This window comes from Periplaneta americana, chromosome 3 (assembly GCF_040183065.1).
Source record: "Periplaneta americana isolate PAMFEO1 chromosome 3, P.americana_PAMFEO1_priV1, whole genome shotgun sequence".
Classification (NCBI taxonomy): domain Eukaryota; kingdom Metazoa; phylum Arthropoda; class Insecta; order Blattodea; family Blattidae; genus Periplaneta; species Periplaneta americana.
Window position 1 is genome coordinate 121636034 of NC_091119.1, and position 13921 is coordinate 121649954.

Below are 13921 nucleotides of genomic sequence, written 5' to 3' on the forward strand. Positions count from 1 at the left end.
TCTATGAATACGGCCCTACATGTCTCTGTCGAACAGCTGTTAATATTTGCAATAAAATTATTATTGACAATCAACGGACCTTGGTAAGGACAACTTCACAGAATTATTAAAGTTCTATGGTCTGCAATAATTTAACTATTATAATACACCTTCAGAAGTCAGTCATAAACTCGTACACAGATGTTTTGGGCTATTTTAACATAATTTATTCATAGTTTTCTGCCCAAGGGCAGGTCTTTCACTGCATATCTAGCATTCTCCAATCTTTCCTATGTTCTACCTTCCTCTTAGTCTCCGCTTATGATCCATGTATCTTAATGTCGTCTATCATCTGATATCTTCTTCTGCACCGAACTTTTCTCCCGTTCACCATTCTTCCCAGTGCATCCTTCAGTAGTCAGTTTCTTCTCAGCCAGTGACCGAACCAATATTTTAACATCAATTAATTATAATCTGCATTAGACTAATGGGCCCGCGGTAGTGTCGCTATTAAAACGTGATTAAGGCGTAACGCTGCAAGCTTGAAGGTCGTGGGTTCGATTCCCAATGAAGTTATGAATGAATTCCCTCCATTGATATAATCCTTCCGACCATACTATGGCCTGGGGCTTACTCAGCTTCTAAACATAACTGAGTGCCAGGGACATTTCGTTGTGGCTAAAGACATTTCTACTGCTACTAACGTCGATTATCCATAAAAGGCGGAAGCCTTAACCTCCCTGTCCCCAGTGACCAAAAATGGGGATTAGATTAAGGCGGCTGTATAGCTCACTTGTCAGTTGATAGAGCAACTGACTATTGACTGGATTTTTCTCGTTACCAAAATTTTCAGAGTTGCCCGAGGGTCCACTCAGCCTCTTGTGAAATTGAATATCGAGTCATTCCCGGGGTAAAAAGCGGCCAGAGCGTGATGCCGACCACACTGTCTCTCTATTTATTGCCAGCATTTTTAAATTCGCTATACCCAGGGTTTTACAATCACTTTCAATTCCTTCCTCCCATCTTAGTTTTGGCCTTCTACCTCTTCTCAGTCCATCCGACTTAACCATTAACAGTTTCCTTGTTAGGCGATCCTTCTCCATTCTCATGAGATGACCGACCCATCTTAATTTGTTGATTTTAATGCATGTTATTATGTCTGGTTCATTATAAAGACTATAGATTTCATGAGTGTATCTTCGTCTCCACAGCCCTTTATCATGTACTGCTCCGAAGATGCACCTGAGAATTCATCTTGCAAACATCGGTTAACCGAAAGCGTTCCAGTCAACAAATTCAAATTTTGCGCGCGCGCCATGTACGTTTGGCTAGCGCTATTTGCGAGATTTAGCGGGGGGAAAACGCGTCTCAGCTCTGAAGCAAAAAAAAAAAATAATAATAATAATAATAATAATAATAATAATAAACAAAATAAAAAAAAATTACTTCTTTTACTAAACTGTAAGCTACTTTAATGTCCATTTTGAACTTGTCAAACTAAGCTAGTCAGTTCTCTGTGTTATTTGTAAGACGTGTGATACAAAATATATACTGTGTGTACAGTTTTGTGTTTAATTTCAGGGTTTCTTTGTTTCATACTACTCCTATGACACCGGTACAATTTGGTTTCGTAAATGATCGGTTATCCGAAAAATCAGTTATCCGAACACCCCCGTCCCCAATTATTTCGGATAATCTATGTTCTACTGTATTATTATTGTTGTTATTATTATTATTATTATTATTATTATTATTATTATTATTATTATTATTATTATTATTATTATTATTATACAGAAAACGGAAACTCTTATAGGTATCAGCATGATGATACCATCACCATTAGTTCTTACGTCGATAGTCGTATCATGGAACTGCTAACCAATGTCGGGTTTGGCAGACAAATTTGTAACAGAAGCATACTGTATGTGATAATAGATTCCTTGTAGGATAAGTTATTTTATGTTAATTTTTCAGATCTGAATCTGTCTCACAACCAGATGAGCAAACTACCGGAGGAGTTGGCCGACCTGGCAGAGCTGGAGCGGCTCGACATCTCTCACAATGCGTACATCGCTCTACCACATGTCGTCTACAAGATGCCGAAGCTGTCGCATCTGCAGGCCCAGAACAACCACATTGTCGGTACGTCCCACGTTACATGATTGTGTTACGCAACGAAACATGTATCTAAAGTGATATCCTGGTTTATGGAATAATGAAAATAATAGAGAAAACAGAATTAAACGGAAAGAAATCTTTCCCGCAACATTCAACTCCAATAATAAAAAAAAAACTAGCCGAGAACAGCACCGGAGCCTATCGCATTGTGAGTGGCGTTGCTTATCTACTTAAGAGCAGGAGAGATGGCTTGCGTAAGGAATGCAGCTAAAATTCCCACTACTTAAAGATGATTGTTTTTTGGTCCTACAGAATATATCTGTTATGGTAATAATTAATATTAGAGGAGAAAAATTCGTTCTGGCGCCGGGGATAGAACCCGGGTCCTTGGTTCTACGTACCAAGCACTCTCACCATTGAGCTACGCCGAAGTTGAATCCACAGCACCGGATCGAACTCCCCTCCTCCAGTGTTTTTTCCTTTGTGGCCTGACTCCAAGTTGGACATGTAATGTTGACATTTTATTAAGTCAACTGCCATTATACAAGGAGCGCACTCAGTTGAGTGACTTGGTGGCCGGGATTCCACAGTAATCTGTACAGAAATATGCACTATTGCTAGAAGAATTTACTAAAGATTATTATTTTTTTGGTCCACAAAGGGAAAAACACTGGAGGAGAGGGGGCTCGATCCGGTGCTGTGGATTGGACTTCGGCGTAGCTCAATGGTGAGAGCGCCTGGGACCCGGGTTCAATCCCCGGCACCGGAGCGAATTTTTTTCCTCTAATATTAATCATTCCCACTACTTGCCTGTTACGTATGTACTACTTTTTCCAAAACATTAATATTGATACAACTTATTTTCGTGTACACATCGGCAAGTCCATTGTTGTAAGCGTTTCTATAACATGCTACTAAGCACGAACTAATACAAGTGAAACAGAAAATACCATGAAGAAAACAATGTGAAACTAAGAGCAACAAATTTTAAATGTGTAGTAGCACAACTATGGAACTGATAAGGTAGTAGGCTATCACCGTGCTGCTCTTGTCTTTGTTGCCCCTTACCCAGTCACAACCTGAACTCGCGTTTCTTTTAGCTCCTACTGTCCCTAGTTACATTTTATTTTCTCGAGCTATTTTTCAAAAGACATACATAAATGAAATAACTGAATATGGGTATATATTTTCTTTTGTGTTATATTTATATTATTTAATTTCATTTTTTTTTCATATATTCCAATTAAAACTTTAACAAAAAAAGTTAAACTATCTGTTTAAATTATCTAAATTTTTTATTATTATAGGATTAATAATAGAACACAAGAAGCATAGTATGGTTAGATTTGTCTAATAATATCAACTTTCGAAATGGTACCTATTTGTATTTCCAATATCAGATCTGGCTTAAGTCCATACTGAGCTTTTTCTAGATCTGGCATATACTTTTTTAGATGGATATAAATTAAAACTTCCACAGTGTGAGGGTTAAATAGCTGATCTTTAGTCGTTGCGTTACATAATGGCCGGAAAAGAAGCAGTGGACATATAAACGCATAGATATTTGATGAATTTCAAAGAAGAATGTGACTTTCAGATGTTGAGGTGGAGCGATTACAGGAGGCGCCATCACTGCAGGAGGTGGACCTGCAAGAGAATCCCCTGAGTGCACGCTGCCACGATGCCCTGCAGACCGTGACGACATTGCGGATACGCGTGAGTGCGCGGCAGATCGAGGACTGGGAGGACTTGACCGTGTAGCGTCTCTGCGTCTGAACACCGTCGGAGTCACTTGGGCCAGCCCACGGCCAGTACGTGCGGCAGGCTGGACGCGGGTCCAGCCATGCAGCCACCAAACAACACGTCTTCCCACAGGGATGCGGGGGCCTCATTACAGCACTTGTCATCACCTTTGCACAAACTGATTCATACGGGAATGGAAATGTCGTTTAAGAATTCAGCAGGAACTGTTCTTAACTAATTCTTTTATCAAATCAGCATGCTTGCACTCTTTGGAATAAAAATTGCTTGTGTCTCACATATAGTCCATAATATCCTATGTTGGATTACTTTTATTATACCTACGCTAACAGAATTGGCTGCATAACTCTTTGAAGTCTAAAGATTTCGTTCAGGAGTTATATTAGTTGGTTTTATATTAATTGCATAGCATTCCGTAAAAAATCCCCAGTATACGATATAAATTAATTCTTCATAATAAATTGGTTGAAAGAGATGCTTAATTAAAATTTTTAGCTTCTTTCATCGGTTTAATGGTCCACCTACGGATTTGCTGCTGTATTTTCTTTTTGTCCAATGGCAGGTACTTGACTCCATGTCATTTACTCACGGATCCCTATCTAGAAGTTACGCGTCAAATCTGTAGTTATTTTTTCCACTGCAGTAGCATTGCCTTTAATGCACCATGATAGGCATACTACTATATAACACCAAATGATGATTATTAATGGAGAAATAGTGGAAATCTAGTAGGAGAGACGAGAGTATCCAGCGAAATCCTACCAAAAAGAACAGTCTTTGTCCACCATAGTATTCGAACAGGGGTTGCCAGCGTAAAACGCCGGCATTCTGTCTGTATTATACAGTCTAGTCTAATCTATATGGAATTCTGTTACCGTCCATTCTTATTATGTATGCTAACCAGTTACATATTTTTATTTTATTGAGAGATTTATTAGATTTTAAATCTTTAATTATTTCTTCATTTGTTTAAAACCTGAAGATTCACGATTATTCTTGTCTTGCATTGGCCACTGTATACATTGAATTGATAAATTAAATGATATTTTTATACTGTGAAAGGAATGCAAAAGTATGTAAAAAAAGAAATCAAATTTAATTCTATAAAACAAGACAGTACTCTTTATGCTATATAGAAGTGAAACTTAAATGACGAATGAAATAGTTGAAAGTAGATTAGCTGTAGACAGCCGAAATTAAATTTTAAGATCTATATCGTTGATTACAAGATACTATGTTAAATTAAGATACGCAGATAGTCTAAACCAATTGGATAATTGGAAGTACTGATATTTAGTTTAAATGATAATTCATACGATTACAGGAAGCATGGATTGGCCCTAGAATTAAATGTGAAGCAATATCAAAATGTGGGACTACGAAATACCAGTATCACAGAATTGCGAAGTCCAATACTTGATCAAGAATTTGTTCATAGTGATGGTGATTATGAACTGTCACTAAAATAAAAGTAATTAATTGCTATCCAAATTTTATCACACTTATTTCATATGTAACAAAATGATTTCTAAATAAATAAGAATCATACAAAACCTTGTAGTAAAAGAAAAACAAATAAGCAAAAATAAGTTTCCTCTTTTTTTCTCCCAAAGTTATGACACAAATTTGAATTATATTTAGCATGTAAATGAATAATTTCATGGGGAAGCAGATAGGTATTTGTCTAGACTCAGCAAGGAAACTTTTTCTTTGGAACCGAATTTGGTGATGTAAACTCACTTCTACCATATGGTGAGATTAGTAAAACATGAAATCTCTATCCCATTTTCTGTGCAACTTCAAAACATGTACAAGGACTAGACCAACTACCTTTACTACCTAGGCAACAATTCTGTACAATCAGTTAATAAGTAGGAAACAAAGAGTATGCTATGAAAACAATCACTTCTAAAAGATGAAACAGCTGGCACTTGATTTTAAAAGTCATCATAATTTTGTCGCTACAATAAGAGTAAAATTGAAATCTGGCATATGATCTCTTAGGCGAAATTGTTTGTCTTATTTCTCATTATGTATGTGACATACATGTAATATATATTTCGCATGTGTTTGTATTTATATACTCATGTACATAAATTACGTACCTAATGCTCATTTCCATTCTTTTAACTCATGATTTGAAAACAAATTTTATGACAGTAAAAATTTTTTGACATAGAAATGCGTTTAGAGTTTAAAATTGCAATGTAAACATTTACCGGTACCTTTACTTTATCATTATCCGAAGGGTATAGGAAGTTTCTTAATCGTCTTGTGCAAAGGCAATCAAGTGACATTATTGTCTGTAATTGGGTTTCCAGTGAGAAGTGTAGCGATGTTGACATTGTGTGAATGTGTCGAGCTAAATCGTGTTGCTCATATACGTATTTTACACTATTTGACATTTTTTATCAATAAAATATTATTATTATTATTGTTGTTGTTATAACAGTGTTTTTATTATTAAATAATAGACTGTTAGAATAAAGATTAACAATTTTGTGCAAGTAGGTGATACTCCACCAGAAAAGTGCAATATTGAGCCTGTGAAAGGGATAAGTTCCTCCCAAATTGTTTGCACACGACCCCTCTAAATACTCAACAATGTAAATCATTGTTAATATTCACCAGCCTTACATGAGTCTATTAACAGCACGAAAGCAGAGTGTTTGAAGCACTGAAGTACTAAAAACTATCAAAATGTATTTATAATACATGGCACGACAATCTTTTGTATTCAGTGAAAGATGAAAATATATGTGTAATATCACAATGTTTACTGGTGAGGTGTATACCCTGAAGATCAGGTTGTGCAGTATTAGGTTGACTCTACTACTTATTATGTAAATATAGATATACACGTGGGGATGAAACACCAATCTCTGTACATATAGATTCAGATAAATGAGCTGTCGTACACCTTTTGGTTTGTCACGAAGTTTTGTCATGACTAGTCGAAACTATCTGTAAGTGTTAAAGTAGCGAGACTTACTGAGGTATGGATAAATTTGTGTTCCCGAAATAATATAACGAAGATGAGTTTGTATGTGGCTCAGCATTTAATGAAGGGTGTGCCGTTCCCTTACAAATCACATTGTCAATTCATAATACCAATGGCACAGAATTGATGTGATAAACTCAAAACATGTGTAGTGTAGTTACTCGCAGTTTGTGAAATATTATTTTTAATAATGTTGCAAATGGTTTATAAACACTGGTTAAATGAACTGTGTCTGACAACTTTACAAGAAGTGTATATGTATATGCACATATACATTGGTACAGACATCAGTACAGATATCATCTTGACTTTGTCAGTACAGTTCAACAGAAAACGTCAGACACTTTAAGAAATATCTCTGTTTTCTAGTTTCTTTCACATTGTGGTATCTGTATTAAATTTTGAGAAAATTACATTCAATGGAAAAGCCATTATTGTTTACAAGTCATAAAAAAAGAAAATATGATATAAAATTCTACTGAAACTTATATTTGTGATATTTCAAATACAACAAAATTATCAGATTGGTAATAAACCAGCTCGGAAATTTAGTGAAAAAATAATTTGTAGCTTGTCGACTCGTAGATGAATTAATTTTCTGGGAAGTATAATGAAATATCCTTAATGTAACTGATGTTGAAAGTGGCATTATTTGCACTATTTTCAGTGGTTACCACAAGTAAACTGCTAGTCACAATTCTGAACATGGATATTAGTTCCCTGACTTTTGAGAATGTCAAACTAATTTTGAAACTTAAAATCCACAGGGGTCCATAATTTCTTATTCGTCAGATGTGGCAAAATGTATCATTGTAAAAAAACAAGACAAAAACTATTACCTGTGTAACGATGCCATTGCCTTACAATACATAGACCTCGTAAGTTTTCTGTCTGCTGTAAAATGATAACAAGTATTTATAAACGGCAATTGCCTTATATGATAATACGAAAATAAATATTTAAAGTTGTGATGTATTCCCCAAAACAGTGTTTGTCAAATAGAAATTAATCTGTTTTAAATTCTGCTTCTACAAACAGTATTGTACTTTCAGTCATTTAAGATGTAATTACTTACAATACCAATACCATTGTTATTATTACCTGATATAAACAATAATATGTAAATTTCAGGTAATCATAAATAGTCCAGATTGTAAAGACAAATAGGTTTTGTTAACATACAAAATAAACTTTTTTATTCCTTCTAAAAGTATACAAAATGTACTATATTATAATAAATGTGGATACATTTTTAAATCCTTTTAACTTATCTTTCACCGTATATTTATACCTGCTTCTTTTTCTTAGATGTTCGTCTCTTACGATTAAATGTTTGTATATTTTAATAATTAATAATCTGTATCTTTATAATGAAATTGCTCACATAGTTTAACTGAGACATGTCTTTCACAAGGACACTGTAGCAGTACTTATTACAAATTATTGCACATATAACTTTACTATAAATAGCTTTTTACATTTGTGTTGTGCTAAAAATTATGTCCTATTATAAGTCATGTTGTATTTGGTGCTTGTAACAGTCAATCTTTTTTCACAGATCTAAAATCATAGTTTTCAATATCCAGATTAAAAGCACAATAATTTTACATTGATTGTATTTGGGTATATCTGTGGACAACAAATACAATATTTTGTATTGAAAAACAAGTGGTTAAAAAGTGATTAAGAGTATTATTTTAATAAAAATGGCCACCCTGCCACAATAAAACTAGTTAATGACAAATCATTGGATACTCAAATATGTGTTCTTTTTATTTCTTTTGTATGTAATTGTGTTTATCTTTAAACACGTATCGTATTTAAAATTGTGTATGCACATTTAATTTCAACCTTTCTTTGTTCCCTCACTATCTGCCGCACTATACTATAAAGTATGCTGAATACATTTTTCTTTCATAAACTTTACTCCCTTTCCTGCAAAACCTGAATCCTTTTTGTTTACATCACGTGCCTTAGTCACCATGATTATTCCGAAAATATATAGAGCATCGAATCACATATAAATGATTTTCAGAGCTAAAGTGCCTCCTAAATGAAATTTACATCATAGTGTCAATACATGCCAGAATTTTGTGTAGGCCTACCTATTCTCATTATAGCTAACCATCTTAGAGCTGAGTTTAATAAGTTAATTTTGCACAATCATAAGAACTTAATGAATTTAATATCTTAATTTCATTGAAAGTTGCAATCATTCCACATTTTTAATGTAAAATGAATACTTAATGCAACATATAAATTCTTAGGAATGTCTGGTATGAAAAGGAAAAATGTTTAACTGCAAACTGAAAACCAAATTTTTAAGATCTATGATTTTACATCTGTACTTATAATAATAATAATAATAATAATAATAATAATAATAATAATAATAATAATAAATATATAAACAAACAATGCAAATCATGCAATACATCCAAAGATATAGGTACGAGAGCTGGGGCATAAGTCATGACAACTTTTTTTTTGTAAGGTGGGCGCAGTTCGAAATTTTGAAATGTGCAAATGAAAGGGCAGGGTATGTGTACAAATAGACTAGGGTAGGTTAAGGATCAAACCTCCATAAATGAGACAGCATCATGCTACTTGAAAAGGCAGGATATATTGTTATGTGCTACTTGAAAGGGCAGTATGTGTACTAGTGGGATAGGATAGGATAGGATAGTGATCAGACATCCATAAACGATACAACATTGTTACTGGTGTTTATTGCGGTAGTTGGTATAGCATTACAGAACACATAATCACCCCTAAAAACTCATTGGGTCACATTCATTGTGCATGGCAGTTGACTCACAACTGCAATTACGTGTAGTATCACTGTCTGTGCGATAACCATATCACACTGCCATCCATCGTACTATGGATTCATGGCACGGTAGTTGACTCACGCCTGAATTCATATTGCTCTCTGTGCTATAACTATACATCACACTGCCATCCAGTGATGCGACCACATACTGTCCAAATTTCACGAGAGGATACCTGCGAGGGGAGTATGGTCCTTGCGGGGTAAGAGGAGCGAGTAAGCCAGTAACTCAGCATTCTTGAAGGAACTGGTGGATAGGTGTGGTGTCATTGACCGGCTGATACAAATAAGGCTCAGTAAATGGCCAGCCGGTCCCGTGTCGGGGATAGGTTACAAGAGTGGAGGAAAAACTTGCATTCCTTGCTCGGATCTTCTCGTGAAATGCGGACAGTACTGTGGATGCCACACAACATACGATACCGGGATTTCGTGATCGCATCGATTGGCTTTGGAAAAAAAATAAAAAGTTGCCATGACTTATGCTCCAATCCTCGTATTTTATAACAAATGATAAGGGATACATTACCCTCTTAATGCCAACAGTGTAATTTATCTATATTTGAGTTCCTTAATTCTAGTTTATTTAGCTCATACAAGGACAATAGGCTTTAGAAAGCTATGTTATTTTCTTTTTTGTTCAGATTATAATGCAGAACTTTATATACAATCATTGGTTATTGTGAACTATTTCATTTTTCTCCTTTTGTTGCTAATGTTAAAAATATACTGATAATTAGACATCGGATTTTTAGGCACTAAAAATTGCAGTTTTAGGCGCCTAAAATAAGCTCAAAATTTGTAAAATTAGGCTCTATTTTAATGAAAATAGGCATTTTAGGCACATCAAGGTATCATATTTATTTCTTTCACTGAAATTTTTAGTTATACACTAAAATACGCACAAAAAAGTATGTTTAAACATTAAAAAAGAATACTATATTATATTTATAAACAGAGCTGCACAAATTTAATATATTGAAACTAATGAAATAATGATCATTGATATCAAGATTACTCATTTTAAGTTATTGAAATTCAGTTCCATGCTCAGACTTTATTATAATTATCTGCACAGTACACCACCAGAATTTTTTCTAAATTCTCCACAGTTAACCTTTGCTCTTTTGTCACTGAGAATCATTTTGAAAGCAGAAAACTTCTTTCAACCGAAACTGATGTGAGAGGCGCAAATTTTAAATTAGGTACAATAGAAACATCAATACTTACTGGAACATTTACACTTTCCCCCGATATCACTCTTGATACTTTTTCCAACAATGAAAATCCTACATTCTTATTTAATACGTTGTCCCACTTATTTTTAACTTTTTTCCCAGTTTCGCCCAAAGCAGAATGTATGTTCACTTGAGCTTCCTTTACTATTGCTATTTGGCTACAAAGAGATTGTTTTTCACGTTCTAATTGTTCAATGCTTGCAGGTATGAAAGAAAAGTTTGATGTTATGTAGGCAATATCGTTTTTCACTCGTGAGTCATTCAGACAATCTTTCACTGCTTTCACACACGCTGCACTATCAGATTCAGGTAATTTATCAATAACTGTGACCACTTCTTTAAAATAGCTACTTAGAATAATACACCACTGACTAAATCCAGGTTCCCCATCGTGTAACAACCGGCTGAGGTGGGAGTGGGATATCTGGAAAGTTCTCTCTGAATATTGAAATCCTGGATGGGGCTTTACAAAAACATTTTTTTGTGTTAGAAATAAACGAATTGACAAGAGGAAATTCATTCCGGATTGTTTCAGAAACCCTGTGAAGGCCATGTGCTAGACAGGTTACATGCGTGAGGTTAGCATAAAATGTTTTAAGAAGTGGAGCTGCAGCAACCATGTATGAGGCAGCATCAGTACAAAACAACAGAACTTTAGAATCGTCTATATTACCTGAGTATAAAGACTGTAGGCCTTTATTTACAAAATAAGCAATGGCTTGGCTATTCACTTTCGAAAGTTCCTTAACACATACGAGGTGTGGAATCGAAGGTCCATCAGGACTAAGTTTTCCTACTACTATATTTGCTATATACCTATTCATAGGATCTGAGGTTTCATCCTCAGAGACCCATATGTAAGAATCACCTATATCCTCCCGAATGGAAGCTAAAGTTTCATTGTATATTCTGTCTAAGTAATTTTTTCTTAGGGTCGACTCAGATGGGATATTTTGTTTGCAGTATTTTTGTAAAAACTGTCTTAAAACCGGATTTTCAATTGCATTCCAGGGAATGTTAGCAGCAACAAACGCTCTGGTTAAATCAGCATAGAAATTGGTGCTGAGATTGGATGAAGTAGGCTGTGTTAGTAAAGTTTGTTGCAGTTGATTTTTCTGCTGAGCTTTAGCCTTATGAGCCGCTCCTTGCACATGTTGCTTTAGGTGGCACTTCTTTTCTTGCGAAATCTAAAAATGTAAAGTAAACTGAATTAAAATAAAATCCTAATTGTTGTATTGCCGTATTTCTATCACAAAGTTAGTGGGTTCGAACAATCAAAATTTTAATGACCTGCAAATACTTTAACTATCGGAATTTAAAAGGTTAAAGTGTAGTGGTCTTAAAAAGAATTATACCTCAGGATAGCTCAGTCAATGTATAAATATTATAGGCCTACTCATTAAAATTAATAGAATTTATATATTTCAACTATTGTTACATACCTGTTTGCTACAAATCTTGCAGAATATTATTTTTCCATCATAAGTGAATTCTGAATATTCTGTTAGCCATTGCCGGATCAATGTAGATTTTGCACTTATATTTTTCGGCATTATCGCGTTAAACTTAACAGGAAAACTTCTCAACACAAATAAGGTGAGGGAAAGAGCAACTGTTAACGAGCATTCGAATGAACCGTTGTTATTGAGATTCAATTGGACAAAAATACAAAGTTCCACTTATTGTTGCATTTCCTGGTAGTGTTAACACTAGGAGGGCCATTCTTTTAAATATTTTGTAATGGTTTACCCTACTAATTCGCAGTTTTACGACTTTTCATAAATATTTCAAAAACACTCTTTCTCCAAAAATTGTGATTTTATGACACTCTGAAGGGCAGTACAGCTAATCGGTTTCCGACCGAAAACAGTCATTTTTATAGTATAGTATATCTCTGAATCAGCACATGTTGTGATTGTTGCCTGCTTCAAAACTAAGGTTGGTTCTTTGTCGGCATTTATGCCTCCAAACATGTTAAATTCGGTGAAATCTATTGCGAGTGTCGTGAGATTCAAAACATTTTGTTTCCTTTATCAATGGTTTCATGGCCGGTGTGAAGCAAACTTTCCACTTTTTAAATGCCTTAAATTTCGCAGTGAATGCATGTATAAATTATAAAAAGTAAGAGTAAAATGCGAAACTTTACAGTGAGTTAGGCATTTTTAGGCGAATATTAACAAATTAGGCTCTAATAACCGTTTTAGGGCATTTTAGGGCACTATAAAACTCTTTGAATACCTTTCAATTTCCATGAAACAGAAATATTAATAATTATTTTTACTTTTCTCCTAAAGAAACAAAATAGGCATTTGCCCTAGAATCCGATGTCTGCTGATAATAAATTAAAGCAAATGAATAATAAAAATGAATAATAGTTAAACTAAAAAAAATTCATATCCTAAATATAATATTAAAGTGCACAGTAATGATAGTTTAGGGATAACAGATGATTTTTCTCTTCGATCATAAAGTTAGGTGACAACCTCCAACATATTCAAGTTGAACAGATTTTGATCAAATTGTTGTTATAGAAATTCATTTTAAATAGCATGTATTTCATATCTTAGTAAAGACTTTAATGAAGCATTTTCATACGAATTTTTATATTATGTAGCCTAAAGTATACTTTTTTTTTTTTTTTTTTGACATATTCTATACTTTTGGTTTTGTCTGAATTATTGATGGGATACAATATCTCTCACTGAAAAATGTTGATACTGAAGTGGGATTTTTATTAATATGTACCTGAAATCTATGTACAGACGGTAATTTCGTCTCATTTGGAAAATTATTGAACTTAAATTCAATACCTGTTGCTTGAGTGACATTCCATAAATCGATGACCTGGATTTTATATAGGCTACTGGTATTCATTTAACAAAGGCATAAAATTTATTGAAAGGTCACAGAAAAGCAATTCTCTGTGGAATATCCTAATTTATTATTAACTCCATAGTTTTTGTTATGGGCTGTGATACCATTATTAGTCCAGAA

General features: G+C 34.2%; 1 protein-coding gene across 2 annotated transcripts in view; it reads left to right on the forward strand.

Moving 5' to 3' along the window:
* Sclp (leucine rich repeat containing protein 20 sclp) overlaps window positions 1–8693 on the forward strand; it is a 54944-nt gene extending 46251 nt beyond the window's left edge. For both annotated transcript variants that reach the window (XM_069821487.1, XM_069821488.1), the window contains exons 3-4: window positions 1957–2124; window positions 3698–8693. In XM_069821487.1, coding sequence (XP_069677588.1) covers window positions 1957–2124; window positions 3698–3861 — 332 coding nt within the window. In that variant the 3' untranslated portion in view covers window positions 3862–8693. The remainder of the gene's footprint in view (window positions 1–1956; window positions 2125–3697) is intronic.
* The last annotated feature ends 5228 nt before the right edge of the window (window positions 8694–13921 follow it).